Source organism: Cynocephalus volans, chromosome 3 (assembly GCF_027409185.1).
Source record: "Cynocephalus volans isolate mCynVol1 chromosome 3, mCynVol1.pri, whole genome shotgun sequence".
Classification (NCBI taxonomy): Eukaryota; Metazoa; Chordata; class Mammalia; order Dermoptera; family Cynocephalidae; genus Cynocephalus; species Cynocephalus volans.
In genome coordinates this window covers 27,761,932-27,788,780 of record NC_084462.1, presented here as the reverse complement: position 1 = coordinate 27,788,780, position 26,849 = coordinate 27,761,932, and the positions used below count along the sequence as shown (strand labels likewise).

The window sequence follows — 26,849 nt, the reverse complement described above, 5'->3', positions numbered from 1 at the left end:
ACAGTGTTCCCAAAGTCCTGGCTGAGCTCTCTCATCACCGACGCCCACGACCCAGGAGGAATCTGGCCCAGGGGTTCCTGGCAGCTCTGGGGTCCACATGGGCTCCCAGAGCACCGCCAGACTCTGTCTGCAGCTGACTCTGGATGCGTTGCCTCACCAGCTGCTGCATGTCCTCCTATGGGCAAGAGACAGGTCAGGGCCCACCCTGTGCCCCTCTGCCCACGCCTCCCAGCCCGGCTGGCATTCCCACCCTACCTCCCAGGCCTCCACCTCCTGCCTCAGTCTCAGTTTCTCCTCCAGGACCTCCAGCAGCTGGGCCTCCACAGCATGCAACCTGGCTTTGCATGTGTCCAGCTCAGCCTCCACTGCCCGCTTCCTGCAGGCAGCAAGGAGAGCGGCCTGAGACTCAGGCCCTGCAGATCTGGCTCTGGTCCCTGGGGGTGGGCTAATGTGGCTCTGGTCCCTGGGGGTGGGCTAATGTGGCCCCTTAGTGACAGGGTGGGTGTTCATTCCAGGCATGCCTGACTTCCCCTGCCCCTCCACTATTAGGACAGGGCCCTGAGGGAGATCCCCCAACTGCCCTTCCAACACCTGCAAGCAGCTCCTCACTTGGCAATGGCTTCATCCCGTTCCTGGAGGACTTGGTCCAGGGAGGGCTCTGTCTGAGTGTCCCCCAGTGCTCCAGCCGCTTGGGACTCTGGGCTCTGTTGTAGGGTGACAGAGGAGGGGGCAGTAATCTGGGGCATGCCTGAATGCAGTGTTCCACTCTGGGCCCTTCTGTCCTGGCCTTGGACCTGATGCTACTGTCAGGAGGGGAGGGGACTGAGGCGTCTGTACCTGCTCCCCAGCGCCCTAGTCTCTGGACCTCTGGAAAGTAGAACAGGAGGACTTGGACCATGCTGAGGAGGTGGCGGGTGTGGTCACTGCCTGGCCTAAAGGCAAACAGAATGGTCAGGGGGTTTGGACCCCCAAGGAGGAAAGGAGTTCTCACCCGGTCCCCAGGAAAGGACAAGGTGGGTGGGTTCAGAAGGACACTTACCCCTCCAGGGCCCCGGACAGAGGCGGTGGGTGGCCTGGTGACTGGGACTCTTGTCAGTGGGGTGGGGCAAGCAAAGGACAAGGCCCTTTGCCCTCCCTTCCAGGCAAGGCACTCCCTGGCAGGCCCCGCCCCCTGCAGGCCAGCCCAGGGTGAGGAGGAGGCCCGTGCCCCTGCTCCCTCCTGCATCCCGGAACCCAGGCCCAAAGCTGAGCCAGCCCTGTCCCCCCAAGTCACACGCCTCCACTCTCCCCATGTCTTGTGATGTAAAAAGAGGGACAGAGCCAGGACTTGGCCCTAGCACTGTGCCAATGCTGAGACAAGGTGTCCCAGCCCCCCATTCTGAAGGGTTGGCATCTTGGTACCTGAATGGCATCATCCACACATAGAACTATAACCTCACCGCAGCAGAAAACCGAAGGAAAAAGTTACTTTCTGGCCATTTCCTCCTGATGTCTTGAATATCCATCCTCCCTCCAGTATGCCCAGCATTCTGACCCATGCACACTGAGTACAACAGCGACATGAAACGTGTGAAAGGGAATTTTCTCTGTTGAGGGGCCTTTTTGGCAGGGTTATGTCTTGGCGATTAATTAAGTCCTCAACTCCGTCCTAAACCATAAAAACTTCTTCCAAGACCCCCTGGGAAGCTCCCTGCAGTGATGACTTCTGGTTGTTCACGGCTCCTGTTCTGCCAGGTACACCTTCCACAACCAGTCTTGACAAGTTCTTTGAACCCCAGGCAAAGAGGTGGGCTTGAGCTGTACCCCAGATACACCCTTTTTGTTGAGATTCATTCAGTGTGTTTTGGGAAGCTCCTCTGTGCCATGACTCAGGACCCCTGCTCTCAGGGACTTCAGGGTGAGCAGGGATAAAAGGGTGCCAGGGGCAGTGGGGGCACCAAGGAGGCCCCTCACACCCTGTCAGTCAAAGGGGGTTCACCAGGACCTTTCCAAGATGAATTCTGCAGGTGACCAGGGCTTAGCCAGGAGAAGGGCTGACACTCTTGCCAGGCATTTAATTTTTTATTTTGAAACAATTTCAAGCTGCTCTTCAATGTCCAAATGTATATATGTATACATATCCTTTTAGGGTAAAAAAAAAAAAAACCAAAAACTAATATCAAACATTGTATTCATCAAATCTCTCTGGTGTCCCTCAGTCTAGAAGAATTTGCAGCCTTTCTTTGAGTTTCATAACCTTGACATTTTTGAAGATTACAGGGATGTTATTTTGTAGACTGTCCTTCCATTTGGGTTTGTCTAATCCTTCATGATGAGACCACCATTATCCATTGGGGGCAGAAACACGACAGAAGTGATGCTGTTTTCTTGTAGTCGGTGGCGATTGGAATCGTGGCTGGTGGTATTAATCCCTGGTCACTTGATGTGAATGCTTAATAAATATTGAGAGCAGGGAGAAACTTCAAGACGATAAAACCTTTTGACATCCCACTTTCACCCATGGGCTTCAGCAGCCATTGGTGTTTCTTGCCCAAATTACTACCACAATGGTTCGCAAATGGTAATTTTCTAATGTCATCGTTTCTTCTAGGTTTATTAGTTGGCATTCTTCTGTGATGAACTTGCTCTTGACCCCCCATTCATTTATTCACTTGCTGACTTGTATCAGAGGGACTCATGGTTTTCTACCTTATTCAGTGGATTTTAATCCATTCCTATCATTTATTTTGATGCTCAAATTGTCCCAGATTTGGTCAGTGGATGCCCCTTGCTGACCTCTTGTCATTTTGACGTGTCCCATCATTCTTTGAACACTTTCTGTCTGGCTCAACAAGATAATCCAGGCTCATCTTGTTTTTCTCTGCTCCATCCATGGAATTAGCCGTTTCTTCATGGATACCTGTGGGGAATAGTATTTAGAAACCAAGATCTGGGTTTTGCATGTGTTCGTTACAATTAGGGTAATCCAGGCCCACTCAGTGAACACACATTTATACACACATATACACACAAACATAGACATTTACATTTACACCTATGTTTCTTTATCTACATAAATTTTTTAAAGTTTATATTTAAACCTTAAATTCCAGCCCAATGGCACAAGGTTCGTCCAACCCTTTTCACATTTTTATCCTCTTTCCCCAACAATGAGAAACATACCTCTCATTGCCTTCATGTATTTCTTTTTTTTTTTTTTTTTTGTCTTTTTCGTGACCGGCACTCAGCCAGTGAGTGCACCGGCCATTCCTATATAGGATCCGAACCCGCGGCGGGAGCGTCCCCGAGCTCTCAGCGCCGCACTCTCCCGAGTGCGCCACGGGCTTGGCCCGTCCTCATGTGTTTCGTAATTTGTTCAATCCTCTGTATTTAGCTAATCTGTCAACACGACTGGGCTCCCCCTGACTTAGATGCCCTCCTTCTATGGGCTCGGCTCCTGCAGGCTGAGTTCCCCGTCCCACTCCAACGGCATTCCTCGTGCGTGGTCTGGCTGCCTGCCACTGAGCTAGCAAATGTTTCTAAGAGCTTTACAGTCATTCATTCCACAATTATTTGTTGAGCACCTACTATGTTCTAGGCATGTATCAAAGTGACAGACATAAAATAGCAAGATGGACATTCCCTGACCTCATGGAACTCACAGTCTAGGGAGGGGAGATAGATAATAAATGAACAAGTATATTGGATGGCAAGAAGTGCTGTGCAGAAAAATTAAGCAGGGAAAGGGAATGGGGTAGGACCAGGCAATTTGCTATTTTCCATAATTCTATAGTTACCCTAAGGAGATCACGAATATTCACCTGCCGTTTAGACAAAAAACAACCATCTTAATCATTCTCATGACTTGGAATAATATTTTTAGTGACAGTATCGTTCATGGGTTCAAAAAGTGCTGTGTTTCCAAGCAAAACGAAGATGACATGTTTGAGAAAACTGTGTTGGGAACTCAGGGAGGCACTAGGGATGACACATGGCTATGACAAATGACAACGAGAGGCAGAAATGTGGGTGAGGGGTTTAGATAAACTTTCACAAAGCACGCGAAAGGAAAAGCGTTGTTTCTAAATAAAATTATTATTTAAAATATGGGATTCTAAATATTTAAGTTTAAATATTTAACTAAATATTATAAGCAGGGAGTCGATTATTCATCTGCATCTCTAAAAGTTTAAATTCGAACATTGGGCCAGATTTCTTTTTCTTTTAATCTTCTCATTGGGAAAAGGAGGAAATAAACTTATATTCAGACATATAGTGAATTTCATCCCAAAGTGCTATCTCAAATATCACATTGTAACTAGTAGGACTCATGTCCCACGCCCCCTCCTCTCCTGCTCTCCCAGGAGGGCTGAGCCCAGACCTCAGCTTTGAGCTGGAAGATGGTTCCAGGATAATGCTGGGCTGGGGTCGGGGGAGCTCAGAAAGGGGAAGGAGAGCCGCCAGTTAGGCAGGAGGCTGAGCTTTGTGGCCAAAACAGCTGGGATTTGCAGGGCTAGGCAGTTTACAAACTGTGTCACCCAACCCCTACAACTTTGTTTGTGTGTACCTCCGTTAGCCTCGTTGTCCTCATCTGTGAAGTGGAGCTCATGGAGAGCCACACTGATAAGGTAAGGGTTAAATAAGGTGCCTCACACAATGGCCAGAGCTTTGTACAGTCAGTGGGCCAGGAATGGCTGATTAGCTCAACTGCTTAGAGCACAGTGCTGATAACACCACGATCAAGGGTTCAGATCCCCTTACCAGCCAGCCACAAAAAACAAAACAAACAAACAAAAAACCCATAAAAATAAATGGACCAGAGCCAGACTTCCCAGGAGAGGAGAAAAGGGAATACACCTGCCAGACCCAAGAAAGCAACAACATGAGAACCTCAAAATACACGCGCACACACGCACACACCAGCTGTGGAGCCTGGGTCAGCTGCCCTTCCTGTTCCCACTCTCTGTAACCGTGCTCTAGGAACAACTCTGTTCCTTCAAAACCTCCCTCCTCTTCCTCCTCCAGACCCCTACAGCCCCTGTACTTTCCTATTATTTTCTTGTCACTGTCAGTGTGTCTCTCCCACCAGCCTGAGGGCTTCTGGAAGCCAGGTGGTGACTGGTCTTCATGCCCACTATGGCACTCTAGTGGCCCGGGCACCACGGCCGAGTGAGGCAACACCTGTCCTGCCCAGCAGGTGGCAGCAGCTCCCAGCATCAGGGATCCCTTGGACCATGGGCTCACTCCTGCCCTCACCGCCCGTGGGACGGAAACCCCAAACTGAGACCGGTGGCTTTTGGAGCTCCCAAATGCCCAGCCTTCCTCCCAGTGCTCGTTTATAGAAGCTCTGCTCACTCATGCGTGCACGTGTTTGTCATCACTCAGCAAACACACTTTCCGTGCCAGCCTTGGGGAATCAAGGAGAACAACCCTGTTCCTGATCTTCAGCTGTCATCAGTCTAATGAGGAGACAGACTCCTAACACAGACCATATCAACATGTGACAATAAGTGCTATAATCAAGATAAATACAGGTCTTTGTGGGAACATACAGAAGGAGCCCAAAACTCCCATTCTTGGGTGTTCCCAGACTAAAACTTTTTCTTTTTTAAAATTTCCTGCTTTTCTTTCTTTCTTTCCTTTTTATTTATGTATTTATCAGCTCCCACCAAGGGACGAATTCTTGGAGGAAGTGATGTCTAGAAGGGAAGGACTAGCAGCAACAGCCAGGTGCATGGTGCGGGGGTAGGATACAGGGAGGGGAGTGCCCCAGGCACAGGGTGGGAGGAAAGCAGACTCCAAGGGGTGCAGCAGGGCCAGATCACAAAGCACATGGAAAGCCATGCTGAGGTATGAGAACCACCCCTCCCCCACCCCCACCTGGGCAATAAGGAAACCTCACTGTCCTGAGCAAGTAGGAGTCAGGGGACAAAATGCCAATATTGGGGCTTAGAGATGCCCCTTTGTCTGGAGCAGGGACAGGACTTTATGGAGGGGGCAGTGATTTATGTTATGGGAACTGCCTGGTTCCCACGGGAAATAAGCCCTGCTCTCTCACACATCCCTGTCTCTGTTTTCACCCTCGGCCCAGAATGCCTCTCCCCGCTTCTCCACCTGGCCACTTCCTACTTTCCTTTAAGCCCTGATTGAAACACCCACACTTCTGCCCCGTGAAGTGGTCCCAGATTCCAGGAAGTTGGCTGCTCTGGGGACCCATGGCATCTTGTGTGACTGTTTCTGTTTTGGCCCCTGCTGTGTTTCTGGCTCCTCCATCTCCATCCATCCCTCACCTGTCAGGGGGCATTCCAGGTTCATCTTCAGGCCTTGTTTTTTCTCCCAGACACAGATACACACACACACACACGCACGCATACATACATGCCCTGGACTGTGGCCCACAACTTCATCGCCACCCCAAGCCAGGCTACTCCTGACTCCCAAGTCTCCAGCTGGCAGTCCACATGAATTCTGCTTCGGCCATCTGGACATCTGGATGCCCGACAGGCACCTCAAATGCTCCATGTCCCTGTGTGAACTGCCCCCTGCCCTCCCGACCTGCTCCTCCTCCAGGATGCCAAGCCAGAAGCTAATGACTGGTTCTGTTCTCATCCTCACATGGTTGGTCACCAGGGCCTATGGCTTCTGGTTCACAATTCCTGTCTAATGTCTTAATGTACTACGACAAGTATGTATTCTTTTCATGACTGAAATAATTCAGCATTCAGACCCCCATTATACCAGCCAGCCACAAGAAAAAAAGAAAGAAAGAAAGAAGGTACGGCAATATTAAATAACTCTCTTGAATGCCTTTGACCCTGCTCTCCAGCCTGGCTGGCCGTGCTTTCATTCACACAGTCAGTCTCTCTCCTGGACACCACAGTAGCCTTTTTATTTTGGTGGCTGGTCGGTATGGGGATCTGAAACACAGCAGCCTTCTCAACGTCCTCATGCTGCTACAGAGGGGCCTCTTTCCTTGCTTTGAAAACTATCTATGCTGGTGGCTTCCAGTCTGGACCTGCCCCTGAATTCCAGACTTATATGGATAACTGTCCACTTGTCCTCACCCTTGGGATGTCTAATGGGCAACTCAAACTCAACAGGTCCAAAACCCAAATCCTGGTTTGCCTCCACCCCCACACGCTCCTCATCCAGTCTTCCCCATCTTTGCAAATGGCAACACCATCTCTCCTGAATGGTCAAAAACCTCAACTCTGGTCATCCTGGATTCCTCTCTCTCTCTCAGTCCCTCCTCTCTCCCATTGCATTAGCAAATCCTGCTGGCTCTACCTTTAAAAGTACCCACGATATGACCATATCTCCCTGCCACCACTGCTATCACTTTTAGCCCAGCCACCATGGTCTCTCACATGTATTATTGTAGTTGTCCCTTTTAAAATTTTTTTTTAAAGATGACCGGTAAGGGGATCTTAACTCTTGACTTGGTGTTGTCAGCACCACGCTCTCCCAAGTGAGCTAACCGGCCATCCCTATACAGGGATCTGAACCCATTGCCTTGGTGTTATCAGCACCACACTCTCCCAAGTGAGCCACAGGCCAGCCTCAAAGTGCCCCATTTTAGAATCCTCCCCACCCCCAATCCTGGCCCAGCATCCTTCCTCTGTCCAGAATGCCTGCACCCCTTGCTGCCGCAACCCACTCCTCCAACACTCCACTCAAATGTCACACCTTGGGAAAGCCTCCAGGACTCCTTCATGTATTGTTTATTGTTTTTTTGGCAGCTGGCCAGTAGGGGGATCTGAACCCTTGACCTTGGTGTTTCCTTTATGTATTGAAACCATGTCTGTCCCCCACTACAATGGAGGCACCTTGAGCGCAGAACAGCGGCCCCAGTGCATGGTTTCCTAGGTAATGCTGGATGAATGAATCAATGATTGAATGAAGGTAAGATCTAGAAAACAGAGTTTAAGGTGAAGGGCATACATTCATTCTTTTACTAATTTTTCATACTATCATTTAATATGCATCTCAATGAGTGATGGTTGGTGTGACACCAGGGCTCTCTGAGGGCAGGAGCTGCGTCCCCCCTTACTGTCCTCTCCCCACAGGGTCAGACATTGAGCTCTGGGGTGCACCCCTGACCCACCCCACCAACTCACCCTGCATGCAGGAAAGCACACTGGACCAGGAATCAGGCAGCCTCCCCTGCTCTTGTTCCCCATAACCCTGGGCAAGTCCCTCTAGCAGATGAGTCCTTGTTTCTTATCTGTCAAGTGTGGCATCACCATTGCCTGCTCTGCAGGGCACTCAAGGGTGAAGTGTGGACAACTGGAAGTGGTGCGACTGTCTCCAATGCCATCTGAGTGTCTTGGGCCAGATTTTCCAGTGAAGAAGGGAAAGCTAGAACAGTGTCTCCAGCCTGCCTGCCAGCCAGTTAACCTGCATGTGCCCTACCTACCTGCCAGCTAACCTGTGCCCACAGTCTGAGAGAGGTGCCAGGCCCAGACACACTGGGCAGCAGGGGTCTGGACCAGCTCCAGAGCAATGTCTTGTTATAATAGCCCAAACAGAAGTGACTCCATTTTGTTAAACCTTTGAATTCAAAAACTTGTTCTCTCCTGTAATTCAAACCACAGAGCCTGTAGCTAATTGCCAGAACACAGTGACTCTTGTTTTCACACTGTACACAAATAATTAGAGAAAAATTATTAACGCAGATGGCCATTCTTTACTAGCTTACTAACCTGATCTTATTTGAGAATAACAGGAACTGAGCCCATGGAGAATGAAGTATGACGCTGGTCAGCTTCCACCTGGGAAGTTCCTTGATGATTATCTGAAATACTCAGGCATGTCTGCATGTCCCCGCTTGGTCACCATGAATCAACTTTCCACTGCAGACCCCTATAAAGGGTTACCTTTCCTTACACCAACTCTTGTCTCTCGATTACTGACTACTGAGCGGCAAGGCAAGCAAACGGACCTTTGGGGTCTTGGTAACACTGGCAGACCTGATGGAGGGAGGAAGGTCTGCTTAGCTTCGAGTCAAGAGGGTCTGGGCCATAACACAGAAGGAACAACTGGGGTGCTGGGGTGGAGGTGGGGGTGTGGCTGTTGTTGCAACAAGGTGCTGGCAGGCACCTAAAAGGGAACATCTACCACTGTCTAGTCTCCTACTCCCGTCCCTCCACAGGTACTGCTAAAATCTTCCCGTTAGTCTCAGAGGTAGCTGGGCCCCAGGCTTAGCTGACCCCAACTTCTAGATAGGAAATAGAACCTCAGGCCTGGAAGTCTCCCTTTCCCAAAGACAGAGTTCCTTCAGCTTGCTGGGAGTGGAAACTAAAGGAAAAAGGGGTGACCGCCCAGCCTCACCCCGGTGCACTGAGAAATCCTGGGGAAAGAGGGGCCAGAGCCTGAGTCTGGATGAGATGATGGGAGAAAGTGGGAAGGGGCTCCGAGGCTGGAACTCTCTGGAGGAGGTTTCTGGCTGCGGGACGGCAGGGGGCTGCTGGAGGTCCCGAGGCAATAAAATCAAGGCGAGAGTTCCAACCTCCAGCAAATCCCCGACAGTGTGAAGGGCTCTGGGGTGAGAATCCAGGGTCCAGAACAGAGATGCTGAGCGGCCGAATAAAGAGGAGGTTGGGGCAGGGAAAGAAGCCGGGGCTCTGGGGCCCGACCCTCGACACGGAGAACGTAGGGGGCCAAGGCCGCAGGGGGAGCCCTGAGGGGCTGGGGGCGGGGACCTCGGCGGGGGCCCGGCTGGCGCGGGGCGGGGCGGGGCGGGGCCGGGTCCCGGGGTCCCGGGCGGGGCCGGGGCGGGGCCGGGCGGGCGCTGCGCAGCCGCGAGGCGGTCGGCGCGCATGCGGGGCTCACACGGCCGCAGCCCGCGCCGCTGCCACTCCCGGGAGCATGAAGGACCGAACCCAGGAGCTTCGCACGGTGAGTCCGGGCCCCGCGCGCGGCCGCTCGCCGCCCGCGCCAGCGCGCCGGACACTCCCTGCCCGGCGTCCGCGGGCATCGGGGCGGCAGCTCCAGCGCCCCCGGCTGGGACGGGCTGAGCGGTGCGAGCCGGGACCACGACCCCCTCCGGGTCCCGCCCCTAGGACACACTCGAGGTCTTGGGTTCGCGCGAGCTCGGCCGCGTTGGCCTGTGGACTGGCGGCTGGAGCTCGGGGTCCTGGATAAACTTTTGGACTCCCCCGCCCTCTGAGCAGGTCGCGTCTCTGTCTCCCACTGTCCCTTGTCGCTAACCCTCCCGTCCCCCCTCGGTGCAGACGGCGGGACCGCGGTGGGAACGGGCCGGGGGCGGTCCCCTGCCCAGAGCCTCTCTGCGGGCGCGCTGCGGAAACTGGGCGGCCGGGTGGGGGCTGCCTCCTCCGGCAGGAGCTGGCTGGGGGCCGCCGTCACCTATGGCTCCCATCACCTGTGGCTCTCCGTCCGCCCGGTCGCGGTCGGGATCCTCTGCCCGCCCCAGGTCTGGGAGGGGTCACGCCCGCCCCCGGCCCACGTTCGGGTTCCGGGCTGGCGTTTCCAGACCCTCCTGGGATTCCCTGATCTGACTCCGACCTGCATCTGTTTTTCCACCTGTGTCTCGGAGGCCCCTGGGGTGTGGCTCCCGGGGCTGGGTTTGGGGGGAGTAGGAGGGCGTACAAACGTTCTGAGAGCCCATCCTCTCCCACCCCAGACAGAGACCCCTGCCGCCTGCTCCCCATCAATAGTGCTCCCCTTCGCCTTTTAGGGATGGCAAGCCTGGGGGCCTGTTGGGGGGCCGTGATGGAAATGGAGTCTGCCTGAGGGGTCGAGGAGGATCAGGGCTCAAGACCAGGCTGAGTCTCATCTGATCCCCGGGCTGACCACTTTGCTAGCAGGTTCCACCCACTGATCTCTGGGAGCCCCCTAGCTCAGTGGCTTTCCAGAAACCTCCTCTTGTCACTCTGCTTGGAGCCGGAGCCCTAGGTCTTCTCATATGGAAAGTTTCAAGTGTCCTTTGGGCTTTTGACACGTGGCTTGTCCTTTCTACCCAGAGGCTCCCTGAGTTTGTGCCCTGGTCTCCCCTCATTATACCAGCCTTGTCTCCTGGGCAGCCTGGAGCGGGGACATGTGCTCTCCTGCCTCCATCTCCCCCCTTGCTCCAGCATGCCAGCCCCACCCTACCTTCAGACCTGCGTTATTCCTGGCGGAGTGCCCAGCCCCTGGGGTAAACCCGATGAGGTTTCAAAGGAAGGAAGATGATCCCTCGTGTCGTATATGGTCTCTAAACACTTTCCCCACCAGCCCTTGTGGTTGCCCTCAAGTTTCCTGTGCTCCATTGAGTCAGAAAGAGTGTTGGTGATGAATGGCTGTGTGGTGTATTTGCTGATGTTCTGGCGCCTGGGAGGTCAGACAAGGGCATGTGTGGGAACCACAGTCCCTTACATTTGATGATGGCCTCTGGCTTATCAGTCTTCATCTGAGGCACAGTGGAGAAGTGGCTTGCCTGGTAGATTAAGGGGTGATAGAAAGGGGCTTTGCCTAGTCACTGAAGACGGTCAGACTTAGGCCTGGCTGGGTCTGGGGGATGCCCCAGGAGAGCTTGGGTTGTGAGGAGCTTGAACCCAGATCTTTTGCTCTGGTGTGTGTCTCTGTGACCGTCCCCACCCCCAGCCCCACACACTAGCCTGAATGGTCGCAGATGGTGAGGCTGGCTTCACTTTGAATTGTCTGAGGCATCCTCTCCAGATACCCCCACTCCCCCCACCCCAGGCCTTCAGAGCCCATGGATGCTGTACTCATTGCTGGGTGGTCCTTCCCACTGAAGGTTTCTAGCAGCCTCGAGAGTCGGCTGGCAGGAGCCCACACTGGGTGGGATGGAATAGCCAATCTTGGGAGACCTCTGGGCCTGGAGTTCCCATCTGTGCAGTGGAGATAGGAAAACCTAGAACCCAGCTTCTCAGGGTGAGAGGCATGGTTACAGGTCTCTCAGCTCTGACTCTGTATTTGGGGGAGACCTTGAACCCCAGAAGTTAGAATTTTCAGCCCAGAATCCCCAGGAATGAAGAGGCCAGTGCTGGCTGGGCTGGACAGAGATGGTGCTGGGGACAGTGGCTGTGCACTGCCCCAACCCTCTTCCCTCTTCCTCCTCCTCCTCCTCCTCCTTCTCTCTCCTCCCCCACCCAATGCCAGCACATTTGGAAGACAGGCGAAGGGAAGGGAGCTTATTTATAAAAGTCACACTTGGGGAAGGAGCTGGCGCGTTTCCTCGGCGCTCCGCAGGCAGGCCGGGCCCAGCCCTCCAGCCTTCCCCAGCCCCCACCTCTCGAGGGGCTGATTCCTGCTGTTCTGCAGATGGAGAGGGAAGGGGATCATCCGGGGCCAGTGCAGGGCCTCAACACTGTAGACAGGCCCTGAGAGATCAGGAAGGGCAGTCCTGAGGGGTTGCACAGACTGGCACAGGGTCATACAGCTAAGGACAGACTTTTGGGTATGTAGTTGCCTCCTCCCCTGAACTCAGATGCCTCCCTGATTTTCTTTCTGGTGACTTCCTGGAGCTGACCCACCTCTCCCTGGGCCCAGAACAGTGTTTTCCTCCATGCTGGGCCATGTGGGACACATGAACCTGCTGCAGGAGCAGAGGATGGATCAGGGAGGGAGAGTTGGGGCTGCCTGACTCTGGAAGAAAGAAGACTTCCAAGAAGAAGAGAACTTGGGATGGGCCAGAAGAAGAAGGAAGACTGGAATAGAAGGAGGGAGGGTGATCCAGACAAAGACAGCAGATGGGGTAAAGGCAGAGAAGTTGGAATGCCTGACCCAGAGAGGCCCCCCGAGGTCTTGAAGCAGCCTGGGCAGGCAGGGCTGGATAGGGAAGGCCTCCTTTGCTCACCGGTTTCCCTTCTCACTCTCTCGTTGCTGGGAAGAAGCCAGTGGTCGGCAGGTGATACCGGGCAGGTTTGTCCTTAATCTCTCATTATTTATACCTGCCTCACAGAGTAGGAGAAAAGAGGATGTAAGAACAAGCATAGGGCAAATGCTCTCCCTCCTTTTCTTCTAATACCTCCCTACAGTTTCCAGAATAAATGATGGATTTGGGCACATTTTGCTCTGGGGTGTAGGTGGAATGGCGTTCTGGGACTATCTATCCAACCTCCTGTCTTACAGATCAAAAAACTGAGGTCCAGAGAAGGTCACAGTGCCTGTGGGCAGAGCCCAGCCCATCTCCACATCCTGAAGCTGCCTCCCTGAGCCACTCTGGGGCCTGCTAAGGGGAAGCCTCTGCTGAGCAGGGACCTGGTGTCCAGTCACTGAGAGTACACAGACCCAGAGGGAGGGAACAGGGTGAAGGGATCAGACTGGAGAGCCCTCTTTCCTGGAGACCTAGCATTGCCTGTCACACACCCCTTACTCAGCTTTGGGTCTCTATGCACTAGTGATATTGACTTCGATTAGTCATTAAAAAGAGGAAGAGAAAAAAAATAGCCCTTGAGGCAGACAGCAGCAGGACAGGGCTCAGTAGACATGAATCAACCCTGCTGCTGGCTGGCCTGATGCCATCCCCTGGGAAGGGCCCGGAGGCTGCCTGGCTTCTGTGCCTCTTAGAGAAATCAAACTCTTGCTTCCAGAAAGGTGTCCTGGAATCCTGGAGCCTCTGCCAGGAGAGACCACCAGGGCTGCTCCCACCTCTGCCAGGGAAAGCTGGGGGCATCCTGCCCACGGGGGTTCTTTCTAACTGGGTCTTCTCTTCTTGATGGTCTCTATGGTGGGGGGTTGAAAACCACTGAACAAAGATCAAAAAACACAGGACAATTGATGCTGGTGGGATGTGAGAAGAGGAGGAAGAGGGTGGATGCCCCAGGTTTCCGGCTGGGGAGGCCCTGGGGGACAGTGGGGTTCTGAGCTTGGGAGTTCAGAGGCGGGGCTCTCGAGCCTCGTTTTGGCCAGGTGGTAGGCAAGGTGCCTGGATGATATCTGGGCACATCTATCCAGAAGACACTGGGGCCATTGAGCTTGTAACTGCCCCGTGGATTCAGCCACCATCTCCACATCAAAGCTTTCCAGGTCCTCAACTCCAATCCAGCCTCCTCCGGGGCTCGCCAGTTAGCTCAGGTGGTTAGAGCACAGACTTATAAAACCAATCCAGCTCCCTCTGGAGTTGTGACTGCCACTCAAAGAGGGTTGGTAGGTTCCCAAGGGAACTGGGGCCCTAATCATTCAACAAATATTTGAGTGCACACTTTGTGCATGTATACAATGTCCACCCTGGGCAGTCCAAGGCACCAGGAAGACAGCATGCCAGGCTAGCCACATTACCTAGTTCCATTCTGGTCAGGAGTGTGTCTGGATTGGGAGATGGGGGTGGGGGGAGGGGGGGGGCTCTGGCATCCTATATCCTTGTCATTTTATTCAGGGTCCAATAAGTGATTAAAGGTCTGAGTTAATCTGGAAGATATTTCTAGAAAAGTGCCACAGGGCTCTGGCATGGATGTGGAAGAGGTTGTAGTCGACAACTGAGTCAGGAGCCATCAGAATCTCACAAACTGAAACAAGGACCAGAACAAATGAAGAAATGAAACAGGAAAAAGGTCCTTCTCTTGAGTCCAAAATCCAGCTGCACAGACAGTGGTAGGGAGGGGCTTGGGGCTCTCCTTGGCAGGAAGTGCTTCATGATCACTTATGTGATCTCTGGCTGCATTAATAGACCCTATAGAAAGAGGGAGGGGATGGGTCAGCTCTGGCACTGCTCAGACCACAATCAGCAGATTCAGTTCGTGTGCAGAAGGCGGAGGCAGAGCGGAACAAGTCTGGGGCGGGGGCTGCAATTTGGGAAGGGTCTGAAGGGGAAGGAATGCTTAACATGAGAAGAAAAACCCAGGGAGGGTGGGATGCTACCTTCAGATATCTGGCAGGGTCACCCAGGGGAGAGGACAGCGACAAGTTCTTTATGGCCTGGTGCCAAACCACAGGAAAGGAAAGGGCTTTCTAACAATTGAGGCTGCCCTTGATGGGGGAAAAGCTAGTGAGCTCTCCATCACAGGAGACGTACAAGCTGAGGCTGGAAGCTGAGGCCCAGGGGACTTTTCAGGCCCTTTGGAGCCTGACATTCTGAGGCTGTGGCTACAGTAGGGATGTGGATAGTGTGTAGGGAACCAGAACAGCAAGGTACTGACGAGGGGAAGGCTTCTGGAAGTAGGTGGCACCTAAGGATGAGGCGAGTGTCAGCTTCATGCAATCAGCATTCCAGGCAGAAGAAGTGCATGGGGAAGCAGAGGGAGGGTTGTAGGAACAGGGAGACTGTCACAGATGTGGTGCAGTAGCCTGCAATCTCAGGCTGGGGTAGTGGGATGAAGAGGAGGGTGGAGGGAGGGGGACAGTCCAGAGGAGGAAGTAGGAGGCGGATTTGGTGAGGAAGGGTCCTCTTGGAACCACCCCTCAAGGTTTTACTTGGAGCCACAGCTGGTTTGACCAAAGCTATAAGGTCAAGCCCTAAACCCTCCATTTGGCTTTGGAGCCAATCTGTATGCCACTCCCAGGGTGGACCCCGACCTGGGTGCACCCTCAACTGGGCCCTGCCCTCACAGACAAAGGGCTTGGAGGAGGGCATCTCCCTGCCAACCCTCTGTTGGAGAAACATCCCAGACCAGCCTTCAGCTCTCGGGGGAGGCTATGGAGGTAGCAGGTCAGAGCTGGCTGGATGCCTGGGGAAGACATGTCCTCCTTTGTCAGGTGGGCAAGCTGAGATCGAGAGAGGCACCAGCCCAGATCCTAGGGGTCTCTGAGGGCAGGGCAGAGGGCTCGGCAGGGCTGGCAATGATTGTCTCTGGCCATTCCTCTCAGGGAAAGTGGCTGGAAAATTCTCCTTCCACCCTTTCCTGTCCTCCCCTATCTTTCTCTGGGCACCAAGACAGAGAAGGCAAGGTGCTGAATGGCAGGAACTCCTGGGGCCACTTTCCAACCTGGCAGGCTGACCACCAGGGGAGCTGGGCTCCTGTAGGCTGCACTCTGCCTCAGTTTCCCTAGGGAGTGCTTCTCTAACTCAACTTCTAGACCTGGCACGGTCTCAGTGTGTACAGGTGGGCTTGGTGGGGTAATGGGTGGCCACCTGGTTGCAGCCATGGGCATTTGTGGGGAGTGGGAGTGAGGATTTCTTTCAGCTGCTGGGGAAGGAGGTGTGATCCCTTGATGAGAGCAGGCCCCTCTGAGCTGCCTCCATAAAAACTCCAGCCACCTCCCTCTCGTGGTTGGTCCCCACTTTGGGGGTTAATGGGACCTGTGAGTCCCAGGGGCAAGCCCTTCACAGCACATGCTCTGCTTTCCCACTCTTTCTCAGGCCTCCCTCTTACAAGCATCACTGTCACCCCTCATGAAAGAGTAAGCAGATCCGGAGGGAATTCCCTGAGCTCATCAGTGTCTGTGCTGGGCCCATCAGCTTCCCCAGCCCCTTGGCCTGCACCTGCCTCATTCCTGGCAAGTGCTCCAAGGTGGGGGCTGGTGTGCAGCCAAGCAATACCTGCTCCTGGGGGACACTGAGAAATGAGGTGGGACCAAGCCCTAAACCCGTCTGAGTGGTGACGGTCCCGACCTGGGCGGGGGCACCCTGGGTGTCCTTGCCTTGGCTGTAGAGGGGGACCTTGGCCTTGCCAGGAGATTAGGCTGACCCTGGCTGACTCAAGGTGTGGAGTGGACAGTAATGACCATGACCAGTATACTGGGAAGTCAGAGGTGTAATTGCCCCGCCCCATGGTGCAGGGTGGCATTTGGGCAGCTGCTTCTGGGGCTGGAAGTGGGGTTGGGCCCACACCTGTAGCTGATGCCTAAGGCAGGCCCCACCCAGGTCGCAACACAACTGGCCTCTCGTGCCTGCCAGGCCCAGCTCTGGGGCTGGAAGGAAGGAGGATCAGATCCAACATCAAGGCTGACAAGGAGAGAGGATCCCTAAAAGACATACATGAGCGGGCAAAGCTGACATCCAGCAGAGCTCACACGGGCGGTATTGCTCAGGCCTGTCTGGGTGCTATGGAGATGGCCCCACATGTGAGCCATCCCACCTCTGTGTGGGGTTTGGTGGTGCCCAGGCCTGGGACAGTGAGGGCAGGCCCTCGCCTACAGGGCCCACCCTGGAAAGGGAGCTTGGGAACTCCGGGCTCCATGTTCATTAACCATCAGGCTGGGAGAGGAGAGAACACTGGCTTCAGCCTTAGGGGCCCCAGCGGGGGAGCAAGCCCTGAGGTGCAACCGCCTGACCTGTGCAGGGCTCCCCAGCTGCAGAGAGGGGCAGGCAGCCAGGCGAGGGAGGGAGGCCCTGGCCTGGAGGCCGAGACCTGGCCCCATCACCAACTTGACAGGCAAGGTCTCTGTTCCTATGTGGGTCCCCAGGGGTCCTCCTGGTCTCACTGTGGCTGGGAGCTGAGGGCATGGCCAGGCCTGTTCTTGTCCCTGCCCAGAGGCTCCCGGGTGGGAGGGGGACGGTCAGGGCCGTGGAGCTGCACCCTGCACGCCGGCATGTGGGCACACACTGTGTGGTTTGGGGTGCCAGGTCTAGTGGGACGCACTGGACCTACCGCAGGTCCACTCATGTGTGCGCAACCCTGTGCAGGCCAAGGACAGCGATGATGACGATGATGTCACTGTCACCATGGACCGAGAACGCTTCATGGATGAGTTCTTCGAGCAGGTGGGAGCCAGCACACCCATCTCTCCCCATATACTTGCAGGCCTGGGGTGGCCGCCTCTCACCACCAAGCCAAGCAGGGCTCTTACACATCTGTGCTTGGCTCAGCAGCCTGGGGACACCAACTAGTGAACCCATGTGGAGGGGGAAATGATTGAAGCTCAGAGTATTGTGGGATTGGTACTCCCCCCCTCCTCCTACCCCTGTTTAGGAAGATGCTTGGGAGCAGCCACCCCAACCCTACGCCCCACCGCCTGAAGCCTGGCCCATCCTCTCCCTGAGCCCTGACCGTGGCCTGACTCTGGGCAGGCCCGGCTCCAAGAAGCCTCCTTCCCAGATTTTCTCCGCTTGACCACCTGGCCTTGGTCTGCAGGTGGAGGAGATCCGAGGTTTCATTGACAAGATCGCAGAGAACGTGGGGGAGGTGAAGCGGAAACACAGCGCCATCCTGGCCTCCCCCAACCCTGACGAGAGTGAGTGTGGGGTGTGAGGAGCAGGTTCAGTCCCCACAGACCTCCAGGACGGGCTGCTGCCAGCGGGGCTCCTGGAACCCTAGCACCCTTCATTGCTGATAGGCTGAGGGGTGCCTGGGCTGGCCAGGTTGGGGAGGGTTCCAGAAGCCTTAGGAAACACAGCTGACCCGGGCCTGGGGTTGGGGGTCAGTGCCCAACATCGCTGACCAGCAGATCCGGGTTTCATGCAAAGACTTGGGTGGTGGGAGGGGCAGCCCTTCTCGTGCCTGGGTGGGGTCAGGTGCTGGCCCAGCCCTCCCCAAGTAAACTGGCTTTTTTCTAAGGCCACAGGGCTGGCTACGGCTCTGGGGTTCTGGGAAGGGGGACAGGAGGGAGGGAAGGAGCTGTCTCTAATCAATAGGAGGCCTCTCAGCCCAGGCCCTCCCCTCCCTGGGGAGCAGATGGTGGCTGTGAAACGTCAGCACTGTGGGAGGGCAAGCTGGCCAAGCAGGCAGAGTTTCTGGAAAGAGCTGGCAGCCCTGGCACCTGGCCACTTGGTACCCCAGAACCACACATTCTCACGACTCCAGGAAGTCACACCTGTCTCCCTCTACACAGGGAACCTCTGCATATCTGGATTTCACTCTGTCCCCAGACAGGTCCCCTGACCCAGCCCTCACGTTTCCTGTTGAGACGGTGATCACTATGCTAATATGTGCCAGGCTGAATGCGTGTAGCCCTACCCGAGAGCCCCTCCCTGTAGGGGGAGGCTCATCCTCAGTCCCAGGGAGGCAGTGATTGCCCCCTAGGGTGGGGGCTAGGACAGCCACCTGAACTCAGACCGGGTGCATGCACCTGCCTGTCCATGCTGCTCCTCGTGGCTTACTCACCTCTTCTCCAGCTCCTTTGGAAGGCTCCAGCCTGTGGGGCCTGATAAAGCCATGTGTTCAAGGGGGAAAGGTCTGGCCACCCCGGTGCTGGTACCCAGGGTTGGGTTTTATTCTCATCTCCAGCACTGCCTCCCTACCCATGGCTCTGACCCCCAGCCCACTGGCATCCTCAAGAACCCAGAATCAATCTTTCCACAGCCCCAAAGTGTGCTGGAACCAAGGCCAAGGCCACACCAACCAAACCTGGTGCCGGTCCCTTGGAAGGCAAAATGGGTCAGGTGGGAAGAAGGGAGACTGTCTCAGGAAGGGTCAGAAGGAGAGAGACCACGCAGGCCAGGGATACACCCAGTGCACCTATCACACTGTCCCTCTCCCAGATATTTGCTCAGGACAGCAGCATGTGATGTAAGTCTGTGCCCATGAGTATCTGGGTCACTGTGTGCCTGAGTGGGTTGTTCCCACTCAGGGTCAGGCAGTGGCTGACTTGCGGGGGAGTACTATAAAGAGCCAGGGAGCAGGCCTCTCACCTGCTGGAAGGTGGGGTGGGCATGGGGTGATGGAGTAGCTAAGCTCCCTCCCTAGGGTACCTTCATGCCACCTCCTGCACATCTCCCATGGTGTCACACGCAGTCAATAGGGACCACTCAGAGTCCCCACCCATAAGATGAACAGTCAAGACCTGGCTGAGTACCAGGCACTCACCAAGGGAAGGGGGCTCCCTAGTGGGGGTTCCCGGGCAGAGGCGGAGCAGAGATAACAAGAGTCACAAGGAAAGATGGCAGTGAGTGAGGGGCTTTCCTGGGCCAAAGCTGGCTGTGCCTCCTCTGGGGGCTGCCATCCGGCGTGGACTATTTTGGGTCTGAGCAAAAGAGGCTGAGACGTCAGAGCAGCTGGTAACCAAGTTTTCCTTTGTTCATACAAAAGAGGCACCCTCCTCCGCTCCTTGGAACCCCCCGCTCCACCCCACTCACATTCCACTTGGGAGATGACCCCATCCACAGCTCCACACCCCTCCCCAATCCTCTCTGGGAGGAACCCCAGCCACAGAGGCAAGCAGAGTGTAGTTTGAAAGGTTACATCCAGGAGCACAGTTTGACTTCTCCCTGGTTGGAGTTCTGGGGGCTGCCCTGAGGTCCGGGTGTTGCCAGGAGTACCCCAGGGGGAGGTGGCCAGCCAATCTTTCTCTGGGAAGGGCCTGTTCTGGGCACCCCCATGGCCTCTTTCGTCATTGGGGAAATAGTGCTAGCTGGAACAAGGGCAGAAACAGTATGCTACCATTCTCCCCCAACTTCACCTCTCATAGGTCCAGCTATCTGTCACCTCCAGGGTCAACCATGCCTGAGGGGGCCACCTCTGTGAACCTTTTCTCCCTCCACCCCTCCACTTGGCTCAGCACCTAGGGAGGGCAACTTTGTTAATAGAATAGGGCCTGCCCACCCAAGGTGCTGGAGGCTGCCACCCTGGGCAGTGTGGGGACAGGGGAGGCTTCTGCCTCCCTGGCCCCATCAGCCCCTGGCTGGCTGCTCCTGCTCCTGAGCCACCAGGTAATGCTAGGTGAGCCCGCACCCCCCACTTTCGACTCAGGCAACTATCAAGTCAGTGTTCCCTGGTGCCAACTCCAGCATCGCCAGCTGCTCCACAATTATTTCTGCCTTAAATTTAGACCCATCTGTTATCTGCAGGGGGTGAGGGAGCCAGCGAAGGAGGAAGGGAGGCTCCTTGGAAGACAGCACAAGAGGGGGTGAGGCTGCAGCTGGTGTGGCCCTGGCCCAGAATTGGGGGGCAGGGAGCAGGCAGACAGAAACTTAGCCTGGGGAAGAGGGGAGACCTAGGACCTAGGGTCTGCCCAGAGCCCCCCACTGGGCCCCCTGTGCAAGAGACTGAGCCTGAACATCAGGCAGTGGGGGAACCCAGGGTGTCTCCCCCGACCCCTTCTACCTCCCCAGAGACAAAGGAGGAGCTGGAAGAACTCATGTCTGACATAAAGAAGACAGCGAACAAAGTTCGTTCCAAGTTAAAGAGTGAGTCAGGCTCCCGGCTGTGTCTGGGGGTGGTTGCGGGGCATTCTTTGTAGCTCATGGGGTTTCACTAACCCTCGGGGTATGATGGATCTTGCTTTCCTTTATGAGGGTGATATCATGTGCCCATTCATTAACAGCTGCCTGGCAAGGCTGTTCATGCCAGGCTCTGGGCTAGGCCTAGGGACACAGGTGCCTGAGGCTTTGTCAAAGGAGTGCTCTACTCTGGACACCATTCCTCACTTCTGCTAAAGAGAATGACAGAAGTGGCCAGCATTTCCTGGTCCCATGCACTTGTGTGAACATAGACATGCACACCCCATGAAGGCCTAGGGGCCACGTGCTCTACAGGTTGTGGCCACTTGGCCATCTCAACTCTGGGCAGGGCCCCTGTGCACAGCCTTTCTGGGCAGAAGGGGAACAGAACAGAGGCACAGGGTGGCCTGAGCCCCCAGACCTAGCACACGGCAGGTGCTCACACACACAGAGCTTGGGGCATGCCCGAAGCCTTGCAGGTCAGAGTGCGTTCATACACATGCACACACCTACACACGCATCACAGCTGAAGGGCCTTTATTTGTTGGCCACTTATCCATCAGCATCTGGCACTTGGTCTGCTTTTGCTTCCTGTGACTCAGACCACACACAGAGCGCCCTCCCACATCCTGGGTGTGTGGATGGTGGGGGCTGGTGCATGGGGGTAGGTTATGGCTCAGCAGCCATGTATGTCCCCAGGCATTGAGCAGAGCATCGAGCAGGAGGAAGGCCTGAACCGCTCCTCGGCCGACCTGAGGATCCGGAAGACACAGGTGTGGGCTGCAATTCTGGGGTGGGCGGGCACCTGAGTCTCCGGGTCCCTGTGGGGCCTGACACCTGTACCCCCATCTCGGACCCCCAGCACTCCACTCTGTCCCGAAAGTTTGTGGAGGTCATGTCGGAGTACAATGCCACGCAGTCTGACTACCGCGAGCGCTGCAAGGGCCGCATCCAGAGGCAGCTGGAGATCAGTGAGCTTGGGGGTGGGGCTCAGGGCTGGAGGGGCAGGGCCTGGGCTGCTGCTGAGCACCCTAGAGAGAGCTGGGCTCAGTGTGACCCCCATTCGCAGCTGGCCGGACCACAACTAGTGAGGAGCTGGAGGACATGTTGGAGAGTGGGAACCCCGCCATCTTTGCCTCCGGGGTGAGTGTGAACACCATCCCTGCTACCGTGACCCACCTACCATGTCCCACCCCCCTACCCAGACCCCTAGTATGTGTGCATAGTGCTGGGACTGGGCAGAATTTGGCCACAGCCACCCTGTGAAGGAAGGTTTTAGAGAGGGGAAGGGACTAGGCTGAGGTCACATAAACATTAGTGGCAAAGGTTGAATCACAGCCCCTATGTCCTGATGCCTCCCAGTTGGATCCACTTCCTTGTTGGCCTGACCGTTTACCCATGGCCGAGGGCTCCTCCCATCATCCTTGGGACCTTTTTCCCCTCTTGGAGGACATTTGGCTGTCTCTATATTCAAGTGAAGCTCTGTGCTCTAGCTGCTCCTGAGCAGGCGGTGCACAGTCACGGGAGGTAGGCTTGGGGGCGTGGGTTTCAGGAGGAGAGAGGGGAGGAGTAGTTAGTCAGTGTGGGAGAGGGGATGAAAGAAAGGTAGTTTGAGGCCTCGGTCCATGGAGCAGCAGCTTGGGCTCTGTCACACGCTGGTGTTAAGAACTGTCACTTACTGAGCACTTAGTATGTGGCAAGCACAGGTGGGGAGTGTTGTCAGCCCATACTATAAGTAGGAAATAGGGTCACAGAGAAATTAGGTAACAACTAGTCAGCAGTAGAGCCAAGCAGCAAGGTGGGAAGGGCCATGGCAAGGGAAGCCTCAGGCCCGGCTTCCTGAGCAACTCTGCCCACCCCAGCTGCCCTCCCCCTCGGCAGGGTCCTAGCTCACTGTTCCCACCCCCTAGATCATCATGGACTCCAGCATCTCCAAGCAGGCTCTGAGCGAGATTGAAACACGGCACAGTGAAATCATCAAGCTGGAGAACAGCATCCGCGAGCTGCACGACATGTTCATGGACATGGCCATGCTTGTTGAGAGCCAGGTGACCGCCTGGGTCCCCAGGGCCCCCCACCCCAGCCCACAGCAGCACCTAGGGCTGCACTAACCCCTACCCTTTTTGCCTGACACGCTGCCCTGCCTGGGAGGGACCAAGTCCTCAGGTAACCAACCACCTGCTGTTGAAGTTGCCTCCAGGGCTCTGCCCACCTGAAGGACCCTCTCCTCTGCATGGCTCTGCTTGGCCCTCCCGGACCCCAGGCCCTGCATGGCCCCACCCACCTCCACCCAGCCCTGTCCTGCCTTGTCCACCAACTGTTTAGCATGGGCCACTGTGGTCCAGATGCTCTTCTAGCAGCTGGAGATGTAGCAGTCACCAGGACAGCTGAGGGGTCTGCTTCCCAGAGCAAATTTCTACTAGGTGAAAGGGCAGCCTAAGTAAAGAACAAATGGAACATTCTCCAGTGGTGCCTGGAGCTCAGGAGACATTAGAAGGAGGCATTGTGCTCAGGCTTGAAAGTGCCTAAGAATCACCTGGAGGGCTTATTGTAAGTTTCTAGGTCCCCACTCCCAGACTGGCAGGTCAAGCTGGAGGCCCATGAGGGTGCATTTCTAACAAGGTGGTGCCAGTGCTGTGGTCTGAGCACACTTGGAGTAACGCTGTTAGAATGACTCCTTGGATGGAGTAGTCAGGAAAGGCCTTTCTGAGGAGGGGGCATTTGAGCTAATACCAAAAAAAGTGAAAAGAAACAAACTATGAAGACTTCCCAGGGAAGAGTGCAGAGCTGGCCCCAGGCAGAGAGACCAGCAACACCGAAGACTTATTTGAGGAGCAGAAAGGAGGTCTGTGCGGCTGGCACACAGGGAGTGGTCGGAGCTGAGATGAAATTGGAGACGAGGTGGATGGGGCCTTGGCAGGCGGTGCTGGGGTCTCTTCTAGGTTGGAGTTTTAGTTGTTGGAGTGCCTGACCTTAGGAAGTAGGAAGGCCATGAGAAAGCTCCTGCTGTTATCCTGGTGATAGCCAGACCATGGTGATGTGGACAGCAGCGAAGGCTATGGACTTGGAGGGAGACATGCTTTAGGGGTCTTGTGGGACAGTGTCATGATCAGATTAGACTCGGGGCAGCATGGGACCAGGTTGCAGGGCCCCAGAAGGCTGTGGGGCTGGGCAGAGGGGGTCTTAAAGGTTGAAGACTACAGATAGCCAGAGCTGGACAGAATCATATGCCTGAGGAGGCTGGCATGGGGGATTCACCTGTGGTTACTTTTTGTGAGCTTTGGCCAGGGCAGGCTCAGGCTCTAGCCACCCACTCCTGTCCCTGTCTTCCTCTGCCTGGCACTGTCCTCTGTCTAGTGCCAGGCATAGGGAGTCAGCAAGGCCCCAGCTGAGAGTTCTCTGCATGGTCCCCACCCCTTGGCTGAGACTGCATGGCCAATTCCACCCCCAGGATGGCTGCTGTGCAGGGAGAAGTGGGAGCTGCCCTGGGGAGCCTACGGTGCCCTCTTACACCCTGCCTAGGTTGCCCAGCCTGGTGAGCTATACCCCATTGTCCTCACACTGCCCTTTTCTCTCTAACCTCAGGGCACTTTCCCGAAGTCCTGTCCTGAGCCAGGGGTCCATCTGGAGCTCGGGTACCCCTGGCCCTGCAGGGGGAGATGATTGACAGGATCGAGTATAATGTGGAGCACTCGGTGGACTACGTGGAGAGAGCCGTGTCTGACACCAAAAAGGCTGTCAAGTACCAAAGCAAGGCGCGCCGGGTCAGTAGCCCTGGCTCTACCTGAGCCCACATCCCACCACCCAGTAGAGCCCCCAGACCATCCCACATCCCTGCCCGTTCTACCTCTTCGAAGCTCTTCACCTCGCCACTACACTAATCTCGGATCATCACCTTCCCCACTTTTAGATCCCCCAGACTCTCCAGCCTTCAACCCCCATTATAGTCTCTCCCCAGCTTCCGTCCCCCACTCTGTCTGAGGCCTCTCCTTCTCACTCCCTGTGCAGAAGAAAATCATGATCATCATCTGCTGTGTGGTCCTGGGCATTGTCATCGCCTCTACCTTTGGAGGCATCTTTGGATAGAAACCACCCCACCTGCCACTCCGTTCTAGATGGGCCATCCCAGGAGGCCCCTGGCTGCTGCCGCCTGGCTGAGCTGCTCTCCCCAACCCCACCTTCTGGCTCAGAGCACCCTCCCTCCCTCCCACCCTGCCCTGAGCCTTGTCGTATGCATGATTATTGTAACAGTGTGTGTCTGTACAGAAGAGGCAGAGGGGAGCGGGGCCAGGAAACAGCCAGGGGGGTAGGGATGGGTCAGCAAGGGGCAGACTCAGGCCCTGGCCCAGGCTGCCCCACCCTCACCAGGCAGGGCTGCCTAGGGTGGCACATGCTGCCCTTCTTCGTTCTCAGTAACTCCTGGGGTCTGCCCTTTCCTAAGATCAAGGCTTTCTCTGGACCCCAACCTTGTCTCTAACTGATGTGCCCATCTGTCCTGTTCTCTGGCCTCTCTAGCTGTCCCAAGCCGAGCCCCCTGAGGGGTGGGGACCAGCTGGCCACATGGTGCTGCTTTTCAGGTTAGGGGAGGGGAGGCCTTGAGGGACAGCCCAGCTCTAAGCCTCTAATAGCTGATCACTGCCAGGAGGCTCAGGGTGTCGTGGCTTCTGGCCACATCAAGACCAGACTCCCCTACCTAAGGCAAAAGTCCAACAGGCCTTCAGCCTCATCTTCCCTACCTACATTCCTATAGCCCCAGGAGAAACCCCTTTGGGCTAAGCCTGACCCCAAGTGACCCTCTGCTCTAGCCACTCTTGGAGCTAGGGAGGCAGAGCAGGCTGCAGTAAGTCCCCTGCCCTGGCAAAGCCAGCAGCCTGGGCCAGCCGCAGTCTCTGGCAGGCATCAGTTGGGTCCTCAAGCCAGTGTTGCATTTTTGAGACAGTGGTCCCTGCTCTTGTGCCCTGGGAAGTCGGATACCACTCCAGGCCTGCAATCTCATCCTGCCCTTGCTGTCCTCCACTGATGTGCCACATGGGTGTCAGGTGTCTTGGATGCAGTATTCAGCAGCCAGCCAGCAAAGGCTACCTTCCTCCTTCCTGCCATTTTGGGGCTTTTCAAGTCAGAAACGTGCCCTTACCCTAAGACCCTTCTTCCTCGTTGACAGGCAAGGAGTGTGCATGCGAGTGCATGCAGCAGGGGATGGGGCCATGTCTGTGCTCCACCTTCCCTCAGCTTTGCTCCTGCTGTGACTCTGACCACTGTCCGTGTTGCCTTCTCTAACAGCAATTCCCTCCCACCCACATCCCTTCACCAAAGGTCTTGGTACAACCAGCTGCCCATTTTGTGAAATTTTTATGTAGAATAAACATTTGTATCTGTACCAGGCCTCTGCTCTAGATTTCTTATTGTGAAAAGAATCTGATACCTGGGGGAGACCCCACCCCTTTCCTAGTCAACTAGGCCCTCTAGCCCATCCTTGAATGTCTTAGCTCCTGCTTAATACTGTGCTGGCCAGATTTAGTCACTCTTCCAACCAGAGGTCTCAAGCAACCACTAGATCTCTCAGCATGCTAGACAGTCCCCCACATCCCAGAGTGGGACTGCTTTTCTAACCACTAGTGACTGGGCTGGTCAGTGGCTGACCACGAAGCTCAGCACCAGAGTTCAGCCCAGGGCTCCTGGGCAGGGTACTGTCTTCATGCCAAAGGGAAACCAGAAACTGGGCAGAGGCATCAGGCCAGTGGGTACCACGAACACATTTTATCCCGATCCTCCTCCCCAACTTGCCTAGTGGTATTATAACATATATAATATATAGTTACATATATCAAGCCCTAAATTAATCTACCTGGGTTCCTTGCAGATTAAAATGATGCCT

At 55.3% G+C, this 26,849-nt stretch overlaps 1 protein-coding gene across 4 annotated transcripts; it reads left to right on the top strand.

Moving 5' to 3' along the window:
• The first annotated feature begins 9,821 nt into the window (after positions 1–9,821).
• On the top strand, positions 9,822–26,351 carry STX1A (syntaxin 1A). Of its 4 annotated transcripts, none has more exons than XR_010022899.1 (10): positions 9,822–9,876; positions 17,504–17,581; positions 17,952–18,051; positions 20,867–20,941; positions 21,674–21,747; positions 21,837–21,945; positions 22,044–22,117; positions 22,885–23,022; positions 24,560–24,738; positions 24,983–26,351. XR_010022899.1 is itself a non-coding variant. In XM_063089410.1 (10 exons), exons 1-10 carry the CDS (start codon positions 9,847–9,849, stop codon positions 25,058–25,060), a joined length of 867 nt encoding a protein of 288 aa, XP_062945480.1. In that variant the 5' UTR covers positions 9,822–9,846; the 3' UTR covers positions 25,061–26,351. The 4 variants fall into 4 exon arrangements, 3 of the variants coding, with proteins under 3 accessions (XP_062945480.1, XP_062945479.1, XP_062945481.1); XM_063089410.1 differs by having other exon boundaries at positions 24,628–24,738; XM_063089409.1 differs by having other exon boundaries at positions 24,560–26,351.
• Positions 26,352–26,849: the final 498 nt, after the last annotated feature.

Coding starts and splice junctions, on each gene's coding strand:
- STX1A (XM_063089410.1), top strand. CDS start 9,847: ATGAAGGACCGAACCCAGGAGCTTCGCACG. Junction 9,877..17,503: donor GAACCCAGGAGCTTCGCACG/GTGAGTCCGGGC, acceptor AACCCTGTGCAG/GCCAAGGACAGCGATGATGA. Junction 18,052..20,866: donor CTCCCCCAACCCTGACGAGA/GTGAGTGTGGGG, acceptor CTACCTCCCCAG/AGACAAAGGAGGAGCTGGAA.